Source organism: Corythoichthys intestinalis, chromosome 16 (genome assembly GCF_030265065.1).
Source record: "Corythoichthys intestinalis isolate RoL2023-P3 chromosome 16, ASM3026506v1, whole genome shotgun sequence".
Classification (NCBI taxonomy): domain Eukaryota; kingdom Metazoa; phylum Chordata; class Actinopteri; order Syngnathiformes; family Syngnathidae; genus Corythoichthys; species Corythoichthys intestinalis.
Genome location: NC_080410.1, coordinates 49,645,135 through 49,667,224, shown reverse-complemented (window position 1 = coordinate 49,667,224; position 22,090 = coordinate 49,645,135). Strand labels below are relative to the sequence as shown.

The window sequence follows — 22,090 nt, the reverse complement described above, 5'->3', positions numbered from 1 at the left end:
GATATTTGGTCCTCCATGCAGAAAAACGGTGAGAAGTGAGTCCAGTTTTCCTCGCCCTTTTTTTTTTGTCGCAGGAGACACTGTTGCACCCGGTAACACAACAATGCACACCCATATTTTCTTTCTAATACACCGAAGGAATTAGGTTAGCACTACCGCACGTTACAATCCCCGTTGAGCCTGCCGGAAGCATATTGCCAGCATGGCGGCCTAGCCAAACAGTGACGTAGTACGTCCCATTCCCTATAGACCCTACTCACGTGACGTCACAGCCACGCCCCCGCGCCATGTTGTCCGTATACTCGTCATGTTAATGCATTAGCGCTTCGTAAATTCCTCCTATTATGGCGTGTTTTTCTGCTCGTTAACATTAATAATCAAAATGGTGAAGTCGTGTGTGGCGGTCGGTTGCAAAAACAGAGAAGATAGACGGAGAGACTTGAAGTTTTACCGTATTCCGAGAGACCCGGAGAGGAGAGCGAGATTGACTGCTGCAATTCGACGAGAAAACTGGGCTCCAAACGACTACCACAGATTATGTAGTAGTCATTTTATATCTGGTAAGATGCATTTAATATATATTTGGAGGGTTTTGGGCTGACAACCACAATTAAGATCATTGCTAGGCTAATCGCAGACCACATACACTCAGACGTTGTGAATGAACTACCTGAAAATATATAATTATAAGGGGATAATCAGACAGTTGTCATACAATTAATTTACAATTTCACTATTGAGGTTAAAAGCCAAAAAATAAATTCAACTAGGGACAATCTGGAGTAGTGCTATCGCACTTCATATTTATTACATTATAATATATGTATGTAGTGAGAGTGCTATCGCTAAACCATATAAACATTAAAAGCCCTAGCTCCATTGACAAATGACATGAAATACATTAGACTTGACAGTGGATGTTAGCAAGAACAAAAGATTTTGAATTGAAAATTTCGTAACCCACCTTCCGAGCACAAGATTCCTGCCTAATTTTCGTGTACGAGGATCTGTTTCACCCAACCAGCAACGTAGCATTTATAAGCCTCCAAGCTCTTAAAGTTTTTCAAACTTTCGTGAGAATAGGCTGATTTTGTGTAGACAATATAGTTGTAAATATCAGGGTCAGGCAAAGATGGCGAAGACAGCGGGTCGAAAAACATCGATTTAGGCATCAAATACAGATCTGGCGAATGGATAAACTGAAGCTTTTCCACGTAACGCCTTTTATGCAACGCATCCAATGAGTTTACAGCGTCAGATAACACCGGGGCTTTCATGAATTGCTCTATAACTTGCACAACTAATTGAAAACAATGAGAATAGGTCTAAAAAATAGGTACAATATGGCGGCCGGATACAGCGACACGTCATTTTGTGATGTAGGTGAGTAGGGTGTATATGCAGACTATGCAGCTGCTTAGGGCCCCGGACCACTAGGGGGCCCCCAATCTGGCAATTGTTTAATTTATATTCTATTTTGATTACTACAGTTTGCTTGATTTGACTTTTGTGAGTTTTGATACTTGGTTACAATCTTACAAAAATAAAAGTTCTCCCTTGAACTCTTTCTTTTCTCTTTTAGAAAAAAAGGTTTGGTGCTATTTACTGTAAGTACTGACAATCATTTGGGGTGAGAAGTTTGAAGTATGCAGTGCAACAAAATCTGATTAATATACAAAATATGGACGTATGGCTTGGATTGCATGTATGGGTTTCACAGTACATTTTGCTGAAATGGTGGGCCAAAAATATGGGCCCCTTTGCATTGTTTTGCTTAGGGCCCCCAAATGGCCTGGGCCGGCCCTGCTGCCACTGTTACCGTTTCTCTTATATATATATAAAAAAAAAAACTTTAGTAAGGGGGAAGTGTAAATAAATTATAGAATACAGAATATAGAATAAGTACGAATAGTAATAAGGTAATGAATCTAGTTGTGGGTAAACAATAGCATGACAGTTAGCAACCGTGTGGCTTAGTGTGGCTAACCTCCACCCCACCCGAACACGTCAGCGCTGACAAATTCGACTGAGGGGGCAGAGGGGTCACGCCAGCGAGGGAAAGTCGGGCCAATGTTTATTCTTGAGTATCCTTTTATCCCTGGTAGCCTCCTTTTTTTTCTCCACTCCTTGGACAAACCTTTTTGTCTCCTGTTGCTCTGCCATCTTTGCAGAATTAGCGTAAAAGCTTTCACATTGAGTTATGTCTTTATAATGAAAGGGGGAAGTGAAGTATGCCGTGAAGCAGTCAGCATATTTGTAGTTTGTGTGGCAGGTTTACTGCCACCCTCCTCAAAGTTAATCGGTGCCAGTGAAAGCGATACAAGACCCCCTCAAAATATGAAAGAGGTGTCATTCAACTAGTTGTCATTCGACTTATCACAAATGTTATGAATATATTTTAGAAAGGTTGAAAAGTTACATAGTGTTGCTTTATATATGTTTTAAATGACTTGAAAAGGATTATCAGAAAATGACCAAAATTATCTAACTTCTTCACAACATTCCTCCTCGGCTGTAATTAATGTAGGTAAGGTGTGTCCAAACGTATAAGGCCTGTAGCCCAGTTTTTATGCAGCAAATTATGAAAATATCATTGGATACGGCCTGCACAAGATGCTTAAAATCAACCTGCATTCTATTGCACATCTCAGCTCCAACACTAGGTGGTGCTAGTCACTCAAACTGTCCCTCTCCATTAGCTCAGGGGCTGGCAACATGCTGAAATCAATGTTGGAAACCAACAGTATTTACTTTTAAATGAAAAAATAATATAGTGTGATGAATGCAGCTATCCTGGTTGTGTTCTCGATTTTGTGCTAACGCTGGACATTTTCTCTCTTCTGCAGTTTGTTTCAGTCGTGTAAATATACAGTGCTGGCCGCACCCCTGCAATTCTGTCAGATAATGCTCAATTTTTCCCAGAAAATGATTGCAATTACAAATGCTTTGGTGCCAGGCTGGCGTTTGCCAAAACTTACCTGAGTAAGCCAAAAAGGTTTTGGAAGAATGTTCTCTGGTCAGATGAGACAAAAGTAGAGCTTTTTGGGAAAGGCATTAACATAGAGTTAACAGGGGGAAAAAACGAGACCTTCAGGGAAAAGAACATGGTCCCCACAGTCAAACATGGCAGAGGTTCTCTGATGTTTTGGGGTTGCTTTGCTGCCTCTGGCACTGGACTGCTTGACAGTGTGCATGACATTATGAAGTCTGAAGACTACCAAAAAATTCTGCAACATAATGTAGGGCTTAGTGTGAGAAAGCTGGGTCGCCCTCAGAGGTCATGGGTCTTCCAGCAGGACAATGACCCAAAAGCACTAGAAATAATTGAGAGAAAGCACTGAAGATTTCTAAAATGGCCAGCAATGAGGCCAGACCTGAATCCCATAAAACACCTGTGGAGCGATCTGAAAATGGCACCCTTCAAATCTCAGACCTGGAGTAGTTGGCCAAAGAAGAATGGGCTAAAATTCTAGCAGACCATTGTAAGAAACTCATTGATGGATACCGGAAGCAGTTGTTTGCAGTTATTTCGTCTAAAGCAGATGTGTCCAAAGTGCGGCCCGGGGGCCAAATGCGGCTCATGGTCAAATTTCATCCGGCCCCCAGCCTCTGTCATAAGATCAATAACGTCTGGCCCACACACAGACTTAATAAATTGGTCAGCAGTACTTTTACCAGCATATGAAGTAGCTTACACACTAAATGCTGCTCCTCATTTACCCACTAAAAGACAGCAGCACTCTCAGCAACATTACTCCGTGTGACCAATGACTTCCAATTTTCTAAAGTGGCGACAATCAACAAAAAAAAAGTTGACTCCGACGGCTGACGCTTCAAGGATAGGTGGAAATTGGACTATTTTTTCACTAAAATACGCAACGACTGTGTCTGCCTCATTTGCAAAGAGAGAGTAGCTGTTTCTAAAGAGTTCAATGTGAGGCGATATTACCAAACTAGACATGCTGACATGTACGACGAGATTACAGGGAAGATGCGTAGCGAGAAATTGAAGCAACTTGAAGCTAGTTTAATTTCACAGCAGCAGTATTTCGCAAGAGCCCGAGAGTCAAAAGAGAAGGCCACAAAGGCTAGTTGCGAGATTGTTGAAATTAGCAATTAAAAAAAAAAAAATAGGGCAAATGTGACACACAGAATGGCTTGCTAAAATTTGCTTATATTGTTGTACGTAAAGGACGTCAGGCAAGGTCGGCCCCCCACATTTTTACCACACCAAATCTGGCCCCCTTTGCAAAAAGTTTGGACACCCCTGGTCTTAAGGTTGTGCTACCGAGTATTAAGCTGAGAGTGCCAATACTTTTGTCCGGCCCATTTTTTGGAGTTTTGTGTAAAATGATAATGATTTTTCTTTCATTCTCTTTTGCGTTGTGTTGTACACACAAAGACACGGGACAGAGGTTGAGTCAACTTTAATCCATTTTAACCGGCTGCAAGTGTGATTAAGTTATTGCCACCACCTGTTATGTGCCACAGGTAGGCAACATGTGCTGTTAATTACACAAATTAGAGAAGCCTCACATGATTTTTCAAAGAGTGCCAATACTTTTGTCTGGCCCATTTTTGTAGTTTTGTGAGAAATTGGGAGAAATTGAGCATTATCTGACAGAATTGCAGGGGTGCCAATACTTTTGGCCAGCACTGTAAATATTGGAATATCCTTACATTGTTGCTGATCGCTTTTAACTCCTTCATTGCCTTGAAGTTATAGACATCAAAACCTTTTCAACCTTGAAAGGCTGTAAAACAGTTTGCTAGTTGACAGATTACATCAGCAGTACAGCATATTTACCGTATGTCCAGATCTGCAGTCTTTCACACAGACACGATCGCTACGTCAATATTTAACAAAGGCGCAGATGCCCGCCCAAAATCCTGTTAGGTGAGTATATAAATGACAACACAAAAGGTAAGAACTTTTTTGGTTTTAATTTGGCAAAGAGAATACGACGTAAGGCACACAAGTTCGGGAATCCCCGAGAGCAAATGAAAGAGAAATCGAGAAAGTCATGTGACATTCATCATGTGATTGTCCCGTGCCTAATGAAATGAACGTGTGCAAGAAGAAAATAAAGCACGGAGCAGAAACCAAGCTGCCGTTCGCCAACCACTCATGTGCCGAAGAATACAACAAAAATCCACAAATGTTCTAACGTTCCAAAAAAAAAAGCCAAACAAGAGGTAAAGCACAGCTTTTGCGGATATGAAGTTCTCAACTCACATCGACATAGTTCCTTGGCACCAGCGAAACAACACTTGTCGCTTTGGCAAACTTCAACGTTAACAACTCGTCTACTATTTTAAGTCATTAGCTGCCATTGACGGCGACAGAGGTCCAATCAAGGGCGTAGGTTTGCATAGGGACGTAACACTAGCAACTTTTCGGGATGCTCCAATTGTCCCAACCAACTTTTAAGCCACTTTATTCTCATTATATAATGACTTCAGTTACATACAGTGGGGCAAATAAGTATTTAGTCAACCACTAATTGTGCAAGTTCTCCCACTTGAAAATATTAAAGATGCCTGTAGTTGTCAACATGGGTAAACCTCAACCATGAGAGACAGAATGTGGAAAAAAACTGGAAAATCACATTGTTTGATATTTAAATAATTTATTTGCAAATCATGGTGAAAAATAAGTATTTGGTCAATACCAAAAGTTCATCTCAATACTTTGTTATATACCCTTTGTTGGCAATAACGGAGGCCAAACGTTTTCTGTAACTCTTCACAAGGTTTTCACACACTGTTGCTGGTATTTTGGCCCATTCCTCCATGCACATCTCCTCTAAAGCAGTGATGTTTTGGGGCTGTCGTTGGGCAACGCAGACTTTTAACTTCTTCCACAGATTTTCTATGGGGTTGAGATCTGGCAACTGGCTAGGCCACTCCAGGACCTTAAAATGCTTCTTACGAAGCCACTCCTTTGTTGACCTGGCTGTGTGTTTGGGATCATTGTCATGCTGAAAGACCCAGCCACGTCTCATCTTCAATGCCCTTGCTGACGGAAGGAAATTTTCACTCAAAATCTCTCGATACGTGGCCCCATTCATTCTTTCTTTACACAGATCAGTCGTCCTGGTCCCTTTGCAGAAAAACAGCCCCAAAGCATGATGTTTCCACCCCGATGCTTCACAGTCGGTATGGTGCAATTCAGTATTCTTTTTCCTTCAAACACGAGAACCTGTGTTTCTACCAAAAAGTTCTATTTGGGTTTCATCTGACCATAACACATTCTCCCAGTCCTCTTCTGGATCATCCAAATGCTCAGTAGCGAACCGCAGAAGGGCCTGGACATGTACTTTCTTCAGCAGGGGGACACGTCTGGCAGTGCAGGATTTGAGCCCCTTGGCGGCGCATTGTGTGCCTTTGTTACTGTGGTCCCAGCTCTCTGTAGGTCATTCACTAGGTCACCCCGTGTGGTTCTGGGATTTTTGCTCCCCGTTCTTGTTATAACTTTGACGCCACGGGGTGAGGAGGGAGTTGAAAGTCCGTGTTGCTCAACGACAGCCCCAAAACATCAATGCTCTACAGGAAATCTGCATGGAGGAATGGGCCAAAATACCAGCAACTGTGTGTGAAAAGCTTGTGAAGAGTTACAGAAAACGTTTGGCCTCCAAAATTTGCCAACAAAGGGTACATAACAAAGTATTGAGATGAACTAATGGTATTGAGCAAATACTTATCTTCCTCCATGTTTTGCAAATAAATTGTTTAAAAATCAAACAATGTGATTTTCTGTTTTTTTCCCCCCAAATTCTTGTTGCTCATGGTTGAGGTTTACCCATGTTGACAATTACAGGACTTTCTAATATTTTCAAGAGGGAGAACTTGTTCAATTAGTGGTTGACTAAATACTTATTTGCCCCACTGTACTGTAGGTAAATTAGATTGTCTTGCCATAAATTGTAAGATAATTGATAATAATAATAATTGATAGAATAGACCCTACCAGTATTAAGTGAATTATTTTCATTATGTTCAGACATAAGACTTCATAATGATGTTGACGGGACACCTTCCCTAGACACTGCGCCATGCCTTCACGTAGTGGGCCGTCCCACACTCCGCTTCAGTCAGTCGCAGTTAATCTCAAACACATGCAGCGATCCAACGCCGGATTTAGGCTGAAAAAGTACGAAAGCTTTACCGCATACAAATAGGAAGGATTGCCTCAGGAGTGATTTGTTCGAGGATTTAAGGTAATCATTATATTTTTCGTACCATGCATGCATTTTGAAACGTTGTGAAAAAAAAATCAATGGGAGAAATTAACCACTAGGGACTAGCATCATTTCTCAACATATTTACATAAAATAAACGCTAACTGCCTGTTTTTTTGCTTTTAACTAAGAATCAATACTGTTTTATGTTCATATCTATGAAAAATTTAGGGATTTAAGCATTTATTCCAGAGAATTTTCAACGTAAAACACTCTTTGTGGTGATAAGGCGGTGCCACAGTGGCTTAAAGACTAGCAGCACATTCGACATGTTTATGTAAAAAAAAAATGCTAATTGCCCACTATTTTTATTGCTTTTAACCAAGAATCTAGACTGTTTTACATCTATATAAAGAATTCAGGGATTTAAGCATTTAATTACAAAAATTTTCACCGTAAAAAGCTCTTTGTCTGTGTTTCCACTAGAGGTGGGAATCTTTGGGCACCTAACGATTCGATTACGAATATGATTCAGAGGCTACGATTCAATTATAAATCGATTATTGATGACACCCCCCCCCCCATTAGCTGCTTTTAATGTTTTGTACATTAGTTACAAAAACTGTTTAAAAAAAAAAACAAAAACTTTCAGGCTTAAATTATCGACTATTTCATTATCAAGTTAACAGTTAAAAACAATAAATAATATACTCAAATCCCCATTCTGTATCAGCAGCTTTAAACTACAATTAATTTAATGTTGTGAATCAACCGTTAAAGTTGTTAAAATTGCTCCCGTTATTCCATAATTTCCCTTTTGTCTACTTTCGACATGTGAAAGTTTTAAAACTATTTTAAAGATAGATTCAAGTCAATATTTTACCGATTTAGGAGTATTTTAGATAAAAAGTTAATTAGGTTCGCTTGGAAAGTTCGCTACAACAGCCTTGCAGGGAAGTCTACTGCTTTAAGATGGCGGCCGTTTACTAACGCCCGCATCTAGCTTTCTGTCCACGTGCTGCTATCGCCACCGAGTCTATTGTGCATCTAGTCCTATATAAATATAATATCTACCGTAACATTACGTGGACGTACTTTGTTGCAGGCTGTCGGCAGCATTCAGGTATGTTGTTTTTTTTATCTCGCGGCATGAGTTGAGCTAGAGCCGTGAGTTAAGCATTGGCATTACCCGAGGGGCCGGGCAATGACAAGCATGATGTCTAGCTACTCTCGCTCCGTTCCTCATTGCGTCCCGAAGACCGCGCGGCGCGCTGAGTGTGTTTTACTTCCGCTTTACTTGACATATTTCAATAATCGGAATTTGGATGTTTGTGAATCGTTCTCAAATCTTCCATGGCCGAATCGCGAATAATCTAAGAATCGGAAATTTAGCACACCTCTAGTTTCCACTCGGTAAGCTTTGAGGGAGATAGGCTCCCTATTAATCGGCCCCGTGCCCCGTCAATATATTGTGAAGTCTATAGTTCAGATTTACATTTATCCTTTGTCACTTTCTGAATGTGCCAGTCCATTTTTCCCCTCGGAAGTACGTTTGATTGGCTGATGACTTGACACCCCGCCCCATTCACCCGCTACACAGATGCACTCACACAACCCCGCCGACAGAAATGCAACATGCCGCCTCCTCCACCCCCTTCGAAGACGAGGGATATTAGAAGTTTTTTTCGGCCAGCACAAGCCACTGTAAGTAATGTAAAAAGACGTCAATGTTGTGGAGGCGGGGGAAACATCACTAATTTTTAGGGCTGTCAAAATTATTGCGTTAACGGGCAGTAATTAATTTTTTAAATTAATCACGTTAAAATATTTGACGCAATCAACACACATGCCCCGCTCAAACAGATTAAAATGACAGTGTCATGTCCATTTGTTACTTGTGTTTTTTTTGTTTTGTCGCCCTCTGCTGGCGCTTGGGTGCGACCTATTTTATGGGTTTCAGCACCATCCATGGGCATTGTGTTATTTACATCAACAATGGCGAGCTACTAGTTTATTTTTTTGTTTGAAAATTTTACAAATTTTATTAAAACGAAAACATTGAGGGGTTTTAATATAAAATTTCTATAACTTGTACTAATATTTATCTTTTAAGAACTCCAAGTCTTTCTATCCATGGATCGCTTTAACAGAATGTTAATAATGTTAATGCCATCTTGTTGATTTATTGTTATAATAAACAAATACAGTACTTATGTACAGTATGTTGAATGTATATATCCGTCTTGTATCTTATCTTTCCATTCCAACAATAATTTACAGAAAAATATAGCATATTTTATAGATGTTTTGAATTGCGATTCATTTTTAAGCTGTGATTAACTCAATTAAAAATTTTAAACGTTTGACAGCCCTACTGATTTTGCTACTAAAAGTTTGACCGACCTGCGTCAGAGTTAGCATAGCATTAATCTGTGTGAACTTGCTAACTTGCAAAACTACTGCGGTCAGGCCAGCCTCCACAACGGACAACGCCAAGATAGCCATCCCTCATTTGGATCATTGTATCCATAATGTGCAATAATCGTTTAATAATCTGTTTGGTCTTAATAATGTCCTGTCCCCATCAAAAAGTGTACATGCAGGTTAAGCTGTTAAAGCCTCCCTACCAATGTTGAGACCAAACCTACGCCCTTGGGTCCAATCCATTTGAACTGGGAAGCGATGGAACGGCTAAGTTCATCAATGAGCAGTTATAAATTTGAGAAGGTTCAAAACATCTCCAACTAAACTTAAACCTTCATTTATAATATTAAAATATCACTACATTGAATCACAAACAGTGCACAAAATCCGTTTTAGTGATTATTAAATAATAATAATATTTTAAAAAAAAAAAAATGACAGTAGTATTTTTTGAGGGGACATGCTTGTAACTAAGATTTCAAACCGCTGTTCTGATACTGTGCAAATGAGCAGTGCTCATGTGGTTTTGGTATAAAGGCTAGCAAGCAGCAGGGCCCTCATTTTCCCTTCCAGAGAAGTAACTAGTTAAAAAAAAAAAAAAAAATCATTCAACATCAAGTGGGCATGTCCTACTGGAAGAGAAGAGGAGGGCGGATGCGTGTCGATGAATCTGGCAAATATGAACGCCCGCTCATGCTTCTGTTGGAATTTGAGAATGTCTTTCAATAGGATGGCGGTACGTAATCTCCGGGATTGTCCTGGTTTTGGGAGAACGGGGACTGCTGGTAGCCGCCGGGGCCGGCGCTGGCAGTCGTGGAGTAGGGCGGGTCCACGGCGGGGTCCGTGTACTGTTGGGCTACGTCGCTCACGCCTTCGCGATACCGCTCGTAAGCGAAATAGGACAACAAACCCTGCAGAGAAAACAGACCCAGAGTTGAATACCGTAATTTCCCGAATATAACGCGCACTTTTTTCCCCCCAAAATCAACTTGTATAATCATGGTGCGCATTATAAACGGGTACATGGATGGAGACAGAAATATATATATATATTACACATATATGTATATACAGTGCCTTGCAAAAGTATTCGGCCCCCTTGAATCTTGCAACCTTTCGCCACATTTCAGGCTTCAAACATAAAGATATTTAATTTTTTTGTCAAGAATCAACAACAAGTGGGACACAGTCGTGAAGTGGAACAACATTTATTGGATAATTTAAACTTTTTTAACAAATAAAAAACTGAAAAGTGGGGCGTGCAATATTATTCGGCCCCTTTACTTTCAGTGCAGCAAACTCACTCCAGACGTTCAGTGAGGATCTCTGAATGATCCAATGTTGTCCTAAATGACCGATGATGATAAATAGAATCCACCTGTGTGTAATCAAGTCTCCGTATAAATGCACCTGCTCTGTAATAGTCTCAGGGTTCTGTTTAAAGTGCAGAGAGCATTATGAAAACCAAGGAACACACCAGGCAGGTCCGATATACTGTTGCGGAGAAGTTTAAAGCCGGATTTGGATACAAAAAGATTTCCCAAGCTTTAAACATCTCAAGGAGCACTGTGCAAGCCATCATATTGAAATGGAAGGAGCATCAGACCACTGCAAATCTACCAAGACCCGGCCGTCCTTCCAAACTTTCTTCTCAAACAAGGAGAAAACTGATCAGAGATGCAGCCAAGAGGCCCATGATCACTCTGGATAAACTGCAGAGATCTACAACTGAGGTGGGAGCGTCTGTCCATAGGACAACAATCAGTCGTACACTGCACAAATCTGGCCTTTATGGAAGAGTGGCAAGAAGAAAGCCATTTCTCAAAGATATCCATAAAAAGTCTCGTTTAAAGTTTGCCACAAGCCACCTGGGAGACACGCCAAACATGTGGAAGAAGGTGCTCTGGTCAGATGAAACCAAAATTGAACTTTTTGGCCACAATGCAAAACGATATGTTTGGCGTAAAAGCAACACAGCTCATCACCCTGAACACACCATCCCCACTGTCAAACATGGTGGTGGCAGCATCATGGTTTGGGCCTGCTTTTCTTCAGCAGGGACAGGGAAGATGGTCAAAATTGACGGGAAGATGGATGCAGCCAAATACAGGAACATTCTGGAAGAAAACCTGTTGGTATCTGCACAAGACCTAAGACTGGGACGGAGATTTATCTTCCAACAGGACAATGATCCAAAACATAAAGCCAAATCTACAATGGAATGGTTAAAAAATAAACATATCCAGGTGTTAGAATGGCCAAGTCAAAGTCCAGACCTGAATCCAATGGAGAATCTGTGGAAAGAGCTGAAGACTGCTGTTCACAAACACTCTCCATCCAACCTCACTGAGCTCGAGCTGTTTTGCAAGGAAGAATGGGCAAGAATGTCAGTCTCTCGATGTGCAAAACTGATAGAAACATACCCCAAGCGACTTGCAGCTGTAATTGGAGCAAAAGGTGGCGCTACAAAGTATTAACGCAAGGGGGCCGAATAATATTGCACGCCCCACTTTTCAGTTTTTTATTTGTTAAAAAAGTTTAAATTATCCAATAAATGTTGTTCCACTTCACGATTGTGTCCCACTTTTTTGTTGATTCTTGACAAAAAATTAAAATTTTATATCTTTATGTTTGAAGCCTGAAATGTGGCGAAAGGTTCAAGGGGGCCGAATACTTTTGCAAGGCACTGTAGCAACGTCGGCGTCGTTTGTAGCGGCTGTCGGCTGCAGTAAGTTTTTTTTTTTTTTCCCTTCTTCCTCTCGGCACGTGACATTAGCGCGTTGTCCCGCATTAAAAGTAGTCCGACTAAAACGTGATGCTTAGAGCTGTCAAAATAAACGATTACTCGAGGTGAATAAAATTACTCGGATCAGTTTTTAAACTCGAGTTACTCGAGTTGCTCGAGTATTCGTTTCAGCTCTAGAAAAGTCACATCTGTTTTGTTTTCTCCTAGATTCTGGTAAATTGGAGAAGTTGTCAAATCATATTATTACCGTAAATATTGTCAGTTTATGGTAATGTTTTGAACTACCAATGTGCTATGCTTGTGCTGTGTTTCACCAGTCAGTAAAATGACATTTCTGTATCTGTACATGGCTCTGTTTTCTTTTATTCTTCTATTTATTGGTGCTAAAATATATTGATTGCACCAGGTTATATGTTACAATATTACCAATAAATTCATATTATTTTAAAAATTGAGTTTTATTTTTGTTTGATATTGCACGCTATATACAACGTTGTAAGATTAGTTACCAATTTGTAAGGAAATACGTCACTATTTGTAAGATTGCCAACGGCCTCGGGTTGACAGCTATGTAAGTATTTTCGTCCAAAAGACTAAGACGAAAATTAAAATGGCTGCCAAAAACAACACGGCAACTATCAAAGCAGTTCTCAAATTGGTCATCGATTAGTAGCCGATTAACCGTGGACAAACTAGTTTGGAAGCTCACCCAGCTAAGGACGGAGAAGAAGGAAAACGTCACCACGGCACGGGCGGCGTCGCCTGGCACGGCGGGGTTCGTGGTCCAAGACCACTGGTTGGCCAGGACGCAGAAGCAGATGAACCACAGAAACGTCCAAGTCGCTGCCGAGTCACAATAAAGTCACGCAAAACAACAAATCGTAACCACAATTCTGCGGAGTTTTTGGCGCCCTCTCACCTGAAAAGGCCAAATCGCCGATGATGATGTACTTCCTCTCCTTGGCGTTACTGATCCGCGGGAAGTAGGCGTCGAGCACTACTAAAACCACGCACGCCAAGAACGCCAGCACGCCGACCCACATGCCGTAGCCGCAAGCGCTGTCTCTGCCATTGAATATGCACGTCAGCTCCGGCCCCGTAGTGAAGTTGATGTAGCCCTCTGCCGTGATGGTGGCGAATACAACGATGGCGAAGAGCTAGCAAAGAATCAGTTGTGAAAGTTAGGATGAAAGACCTGGCCGTATTATTGACAAACCTGACAGTTTACTATGGCAACGAAGGCATCATCCAGCATAGGCATATCATGGACAGTCAAATCCCATTTGAGCTGTTCAAAGTGACGGGTCGTTTACACACTCCACAATAAAAAATAAAACCGTAATATTAGGGGAAATGTTCCCCAAACCAAGTCGTAATGTTACGAGACAAATATCATGCTCAAGTGCTTATAGCAAAATAGTGCTGCAACAATTGATCAACTCTGTATTAGGAAAAAGCTTCAAATCAAATTCTGCTGCTTCGAAGATTCGTTTAATTCGTTTTTAAAGTGCTGCATTTAGTTTGATTGATTTGAGTGGATACACTGCCCTCCAGTGGCAACAGTGAATATGCCATATCTATATGTCTAACATGGCTGAATCATCTGCTTCCTGTTAAGACCAACATAAGGTTGTACAGTGTCTTGCAAAAGTATTCGGCCCCTTGAATCTTGCAACCTTTCGCCACATTTCAGGCTTCAAACATAAAGATATGAAATTTAATTTTTTTTGTCAAGAATCAACAACAAGTGGGACACAATCGTGAAGTGGAACAACATTTATTGGATAATTTAAACTTTTTTAACAAATAAAAAACTGAAAAGTGGGGCGTGCAATATTATTCGGCCCCTTTACTTTCAGTGCAGCAAACTCACTCCAGAAGTTCAGTGAGGATCTCTGAATGATCCAATGTTGTCCTAAATGGCCGATGATGATAAATAGAATCCACTTGTGTGTAATCAAGTCTCCGTATAAATGCACCTGCTCTGTGATAGTCTCAGGGTTCTGTTTAAAGTGAAGAGAGCATTATGAAAACCAAGGAACACACCAGGCAGGTCCGAGATACTGTTGTGGAGAAGTTTAAAGCCGGATTTGGATACAAAAAGATTTCCCAAGCTTTAAACATCTCAAGGAGCACTGTGCAAGCCATCATATTAAAATGGAAGGAGCATCAGACCACTGCGAATCTACCAAGACCCGGCCGTCCTTCCAAACTTTCTTCTCAAACAAGGAGAAAACTGATCAGAGATGCAGCCAAGAGGCCCATGATCACTCTGGATGAACTGCAGAGATCTACAGCTGAGGTGGGAGAGTCTGTCCATAGGACAACAATCAGTCGTACACTGCACAAATCTGGCCTTTATGGAAGAGTGGCAAGAAGAAAGCCATTTCTCAAAGATATCCACAAAAAGTCTCGTTTAAAGTTTGCCACAAGCCACCTGGGAGACACACCAAACATGTGGAAGAAGGTGCTCTGGTCAGATGAAACCAAAATTGAACTTTTTGGCCACAATGCAAAACGATATGTTTGGCGTAAAAGCAACACAGCTCATCACCCTGAACACACCATCCCCACTGTCAAACATGGTGGTGGCAGCATCATGGTTTGGGCCTGCTTTTCTTCAGCAGGGACGGGAAGATGGATGCAGCCAAATACAGGAACATTCTGGAAGAAAACCTGTTGGTATCTGCACAAGACCTGAGACTGGGACAGAGATTTATCTTCCAACAGGACATAAAGCCAAATCTACAATGGAATGGTTCAAAAATAAACCTATCCAGGTGTTAGAATGGCCAAGTCAAAGTCCAGACCTGAATCCAATCGAGAATCTGTGGAAAGAGCTGAAGACTGCTGTTGACAAACACTCTCCATCCAACCTCACTGAGCTCGAGCTGTTTTGCAAGGAAGAATGGGCAAGAATGTCAGTCTCTCCATGTGCAAAACTGATAGAAACATACCCCAAGCGACTTGCAGCTGTAATTGGAGCAAAAGGTGGCGCTACAAAGTATTAACGCAAGGGGGCCGAATAATATTACACGCCCCACTTTTCAGTTTTTTATTTGTTAAAAAAGTTTAAATTATCCAATAAATTTTGTTCCACTTCACGATTGTGTCCCACGTGTTGTTGATTCTTGACAAAAAATTAAAATGTTATATCTTTATGTTTGAAGCCTGAAATGGGGCGAAAGGTTGCAAGGTTCAAGGGGGCCGAATACTTTTGCAAGGCACTGTATGTAGAATTGTGCATCGACACTGCCCTCACGACTCGATTACGATTCGGAGGGCCACGATTCGATTCGATTCGATTCATAGGGTCATGATTCGATTCGGTTCGGCAATGCATCGCGATGCATTAAAATTCTAAAGCAAAGCCTATTTTTCGTGAATCATGAGGCAACACAAGCGGTCAGACATTAAACAACTTTTTATTGGCTCTTGTGTCACTCCTGGTTGAAGTCAAATGAAAATACTTTAATATATATATATTAAAAAAAAGATCACAGCATTTAATTAGTGCTTTGAATGAGACCAGGGCTCTCTTTTTTTACACACAGTAGCAGCCTTTCACACAGTGCAACATCTGACGGCCCGCTGGTATTGAAGCCCGACCCGGCCCGATCAATTAACTAGATTTGCAGGCCCAGCCGGAAAAACCCGATTTTTTTTTTTTTTTTAATTTGTTGGAGTGACGCGGAAAAAAAAACACAGCAGCAGCAATTTATTTTCATTTCTTCGAGTTGGCAGGAAAAAACGCAATTTTTCTTAATGTTTAAATAGTCTACATATTTTTATGATCGTTATAAAAGCATTTACACAACGAAATAACGCCTGGAAAGTTTATATTAAAAAAAAAAAACATGCAGTTTTGCAGACACACAGAGGAGAAGATTCAAAAAGATCACATTTGTGTTGCCTTTGTGTGCATAAATAAAAGTGTCTTTCGTAACGAATCGCAAGCGCCACAGCGGGAGGAGAAGAAGAAAAAGCGGGCGGCGCCACGGCGTTCATGTGCGTGCACAAGCAAATGCATAATACAGAGAGCCTGCTCTCGGTTTTATCCCATTTTAAAAAAAATAATTTATTAGTCGGCGCGGCCCAACCCGACCCTAACGTGAATGCTTAACATTTTGGGCCCGACCCGAAATTCACAAGCTCTAACCTCTAAGAGATAGGACATAACATAACAATGGCTGAAGCGAAGAAAGAGGGAGCGAGAAAGATTCTTGATGCACCAAAGACATTGAAAGCAGACATCTGGGGACATTTTGGCTTCTACAAGGTTGGTGGGAAACTTGACCAGAGTTATGCGTGTGTAAAAAGATGAAACATGAGAATAATAATACAAATGGGGAAACCAAATCCATTGCATCACCGGAATTCCGCAGGGAAGATTTTTTTAACGTACTTATATATTTTAAAATGCGCTGAACCGATATGGCTTGTTGCCAGCATCGAATCGAATCGTCCATGCCCCGCATCGGGATGCATCGCCGCATCGATTATTGTTGACACCACTAGTTGTATGTTTTTGTTTGTGCTAATATGATTGTTTATGCATTCTAATGCTGCAACGATTAATCGATTAACTAGAGTAATTCGATGAGGAAAAAACCTCCGAATCAAATTTTGCTGCTTTGACGAGTCGTTTAAATAAAGCACTATTTACTTACATCTGATCATGGACAGACATGTAGAAAAGTTCTCGCGTTAACGGGTTTTAATGAATTTTTTAAAATTAATCACGTTAAAATTAGGGCTGTCAAAATTATCGCGTTAACGCGCGGTAATTAATTTTTTAAATTAATCTATTTGACGCAATTAACGCACATGTCCCGCTCAGAAAGTATTCTGCCTTTTGGTAAGTTTTGCAGCAAGGCTTTTTGTGCTGTCCAACAGCGAACTCTTGTGGTCGCTTTGCGACATGGTTTATTGTTTTCAGTCCAGTTCAATATGGCTGCATGACGTCTCAGCCTGATAATGTTGTGCTTAATGATCCTTGGACAAGATTTGTCCGTAAGTATGGTTGTTGTAAAGAATGTACATATTATGTTAGTAAGAGAAATGTTATATTTTTTGTATGAGACGCTTTTTGTTTATGTTTAGTGAACCTGTATAGCGTGCTAAGCTAACGTTGTTGCTGATGCAATGCTTGTATACTTTTTTTTTGTAGTTTTACGACAGTCTAAAGAGGACAATGGTTTGAGGCCATTTTATTAATAAATCAGATGAAAAAGGAAGAAGTCTGATTATTAAGGCGTCGTTCACTAGCTGTCTAGTTTTGGAAAAAGTAGACGCTTCGGAGTGAGGACAGCATAGACAGATTTAAATGACAGTAGAGTGAAATGCCCACTACAGTCCTTATGTACCGTATGTTGAATGTATATACCCATCTTGTCTTATCTCTCCATTCCAACAATTTATTTTACAGAATATATATATAATTTAAAGAAAAATATGGCATATTTTATAGATGGTTTGAATTGCGATTAATTGCGATTAATTTCGATTAATTAATTTTTAAGCTGTAATTAACTGGATTAAAAATTTTAATCGTTTGACAGCCCTAGTTAAAATATTTGACGTGATTAACGCACATGCCCGGCTCAAACAGATTAAAATGACAGCACAGTGCAATTTCCACTTGTTACTTGTGTTTTTTGGAGTTTTGTCGCCCTCTGCTGGCGCTTGGGTGCGACTGATTTTATGGGCTTAAGTACCGATGAGCATTGTGTTATTGACATCAACAATGGCGGGCTACTAGTTTATTTTTTGATGGAAAATTTTACAAATTTTATTAAAACAAAAACATTAAGAGGAGTTTTAATATAACATTTCTATAACTTGTACGAACATTTATCTTTTAAGAACGACAAGTCTTTCTATCCATGGATCGCTTTAACAGAATGTTAATAATGTTAATGCCATCTTGTTGATTTATTGTTATATTAAACAAATACAGTACTTATATACCGTATGTTGAATGTATATATCCATCTTGTGTTTTATCTTTCCATTCCAACAATAGTTTACAGAAAAATATGGCATATTTTATAGATGGTTTGAATTGCGATTAATTACAATTAATTTTTAAGCTGTAATTAATTCGATTAATGATTTTAATCGTTTGACAGCCCTACCTCAGGCACATCCTGCCACGTTAGCTGCACAACAACTATACGCCATCGTGTAGTAAAGCATTATTTTACGCCATATTCGTGTTGACCATGTGGCAGCTACGTGCTCCTAGGACGTCGGCCGGTTTGTCCGGCGGTATTCTCCAGCTGCTTCCCTGGCGAGCTCTCGTGTCTGTACCAGGGGAACGAGCAGGTAACTAGCTCGCCGCCGGGCTGGTTGCCGATCGGCCAAGACAATTGACAACCCCACCGCCGTGTGACATAACCGGGCTAGTTTTGTATAATTTTTGCTTCGAAAAGCGACAATAAGACTTCGAGACATAACTCGGTTCGGGTTAGCATGTCAGCGAGCTGTCACACTTCTTGGTTTGTTTACATTCTTTGAAGCCGGGGCAGGGAAATGACAAAAGCCTGACTAACTACGGTGGCATAAAATATCATTCGGGAGGTGCGACAGTAAAGGTGAAGTCGACAGTTTTGACCATTATGGAGTAATAATTTTGCCATGTCGTACTGAATAAATGCATTTTTATTATTTCATATTCCATTTAGCACAAGACTGTTATTTGTCATGACCATACCATTTATTTAGCAGTTGGGGAAAATACTAGGATAAAAAGAATGTTCTATAAAAATATTGGAGTAGACAGACTGAAACAATGACATTTTGTGGCTCTCTTCGTCGCATTTTCTTCGTTCTGAATAATTCCCCCTCAAAGGGCTGAATTCTAAATCAGATGAAACCATGAATGAAACCATGACCCTGCCGACGTCATCCTCCTGTTGGGGAAGCTAGAGCCATATAATTGTGGGCATGGCTAAACGGCGGATTAAAAGTCTAATTATCGTAATTATAGTGTTATTCCGTTTTTTTTTTGTTTTTTTTTCTGAATGAAATTTCTACGGCGCGCCGCACAGCCCGAACCGTTTGACCGATCGGCACAGTTCACATATTGAAACGATTGGAATTTTCACGCGACACCGAATTTTTCGAACGACGCCGAAAAATTTTCCGTTCCCCGTAAACACTGATTTTTCACCAATTTGTTGACAAAAAAAAATACAAAATGTATCTAGTCCTACAATTTTTGACCAAATCACATAATTTGGACATCACAAATTCCGGGACGGTGAGGGGCATAAAAGTTGTATACAGAATTTGGAAGAAAAAAATTACGGTTCCCCGGAAATTTGCCAAAAACTTTCCCATTCATTTTTAATGGGATGCAACATTCAAATTTCCCATTCACTTCCAATGTAATTTCCAATGTAATTTACATTGCATTGACGCCATTGACGGCCATTTATGTTGAATCTATTGTTGCCAATGTACTTGGATTCCATTGATGCCTATGTAAGCCGATGCCATAGACGGCCATGGACGTCCAAATTTCCCATTCATTTCCAATGCCATTAACTATGCATTGAGGCCAATTTATACAGATGCCATTAACGGTACTGGTGCACGATAATTATTGGTCCGATAATTATCGGTCCGATAATAGGAATTATGACGTCATCCCGATATATCCAATAACATTTTTAATAGGACCGATAATATGATATGAACTGTTCTGGCTTTACATTTTACACACTAGTATGGGAAATCAGTTCACCATTTGCGGGGCATTGCTCCCACCTGCTGGTCAAAATAATTCACTGCATCTATTTTTGTTACAGTAGTTTGGTTCAATCACTTACACATTGCGGTGTCTAGCGGTAGCATTGACAGTCGTGAATGCCTTCTGTTACGTTTCTGCCTCGGAAATATATGTAAGTATTTTATGTTTACTATAACATATGGATGTGCAATATAGGTTTACTTCAGTGGTGAAGGGTCATATGTACAGAACTTCATAAGCTATACATATAATACCGGTAGTTGTGTATATAAGTGTATTGTGCAGTTTGTTGTATGTTGAGTATTGAATATGTGTATTTTTCTGTTGTACTTTCACAATCTTAAGATGAGTGTCTTCCCATAAAAGCAAGAAAAGACGAAACCTTGTGGTTTATGGAAGGGCATTCATTCTTAGCTGGCTGCTGGGCAGTGCAGAAGTGAAACGCACTGTTTTGTTCATGTCATTATGAAAAATCTGGTGAGATCAAAGGTAAATCTATGTTGAATCCACCATTAGTTTTTTTTTTTTTTTTAAACCTCCAGGTGTTCAAAAACATTTATAAATTTAAAAAATTATATTTTTATTATCGGTTATCGATATCAGTATCGGCTTTGAGGAGCAGGAAGTTCTCAATATCAGTGTCAAAAAATGGATATCGTGCACCCCTAATTGACGGCCATGTACTGTATTTCATTTCTATTGATGCCAATATACTTGGATTCCATTGACCCATATGGATGTCGATGCCATTGACGGCCATGGAGGTCCAAATTTTTTCCTATTGATTTTCAAAGGCAAAAATCCCTATGTCTCCAAATCAAAAGAAAATGACCAGATATCAATAGGATGTGTTCCCAAATGTCCCCGATTCCATTGACACTTAGGGAGGGTGATGCCATTGACGGCCATGGATGTCCAAATTTCCCATTCATTTCCAATGACATTTACTTTGTTTAATGTCATTGACGGGCATGTTTGTCCATTCTATTGATGCCAATGTGCTTGGATTTCATTGACGGCTACGTAAGTGGATGCCATTGACGGCCATGGACGTCCAAATTTTTTCCCATTCATTTTCAATTGCAAAAAAAAAAAAAGTCCAAATCAACAGGAAATGACCAGGAAACGCCCCCAAATGACCTGATATGACCAGGCCACGCCCCCCAAATGTCCCCAAATCAACAGAAAGTGACCTGATATTGTCCCCGAAATTTCACAAACCAAGCAGGGCGGGGCTAAGATATTTATTTCCACACAGCAAAGACCCAGAGTAATTTCTTCAGAAATTGCAGTTTCTAGTTTCTTGTCATCTGCGCTTTGCCAAATTGTTGTATATAGTTGGATCGTCTTAAAATATGATTCTAATTCACATAATAATTATATTTAAGACCTTTTATTATCCTGTTTTACGCCGTTTAACACCATTTGGACTACTCCAATAATAAAATATACTACTGCTCAAAATGAGAGACCTCACTTCCGCGTTTGCCCAATGCAACATGTTATCAAAAACAGTAATTGACGCAATGACGTGACAAAGCACGAGAACAGCTAACCAACTTCCTACCTTTGTTTCTCCCCTACAGTTAGCCTTGTAGTCACACTATCACATGTGCTGTCCTTATTTCGTAAGTCACGTTAGTTTTGTTAAGTTGTCACAGCTGTTGACAGCTAACCATGCTAACCTTGCTTTCCTTCACTCACTCACCCAACTTAAGAATCGAAGAATCGTCTGGGGCTTTTTCACAAAACTCTCCAAATCGAACGCACCGCCAGCCAGCGGAGCTCCATAAGCACTGCTTTCCATTTCTTTTTTCGTTTTTTTAGGGTTAATAACGACAGCAAGTTTGTAAACTAAACCGAAAAACTTTCTTGCTGGGATGTCAAACGGCTTCCTGAAAACTTTCGTTGAGACCGCCCTCTGCTTTGGAACGTTCGCGAACACTCGGATATCTAAAAAGTCATGTAGTCAACACTAGCAAA

At 40.3% G+C, this 22,090-nt stretch overlaps 1 protein-coding gene across 1 annotated transcript; it reads right to left on the bottom strand.

Annotated features, from left to right (window-relative positions):
* Window positions 1-7,752: 7,752 nt before the first annotated feature.
* Window positions 7,753-22,030, bottom strand: syngr2a (synaptogyrin 2a). The gene is made up of 4 exons (XM_057817822.1): window positions 21,816-22,030; window positions 13,271-13,508; window positions 13,061-13,194; window positions 7,753-10,516 (listed from the first exon to the last, which is right to left on the bottom strand). Exons 1-4 carry the CDS (start codon window positions 21,912-21,914, stop codon window positions 10,328-10,330), a joined length of 660 nt encoding a protein of 219 aa, XP_057673805.1. The 5' UTR covers window positions 21,915-22,030; the 3' UTR covers window positions 7,753-10,327.
* Window positions 22,031-22,090: the final 60 nt, after the last annotated feature.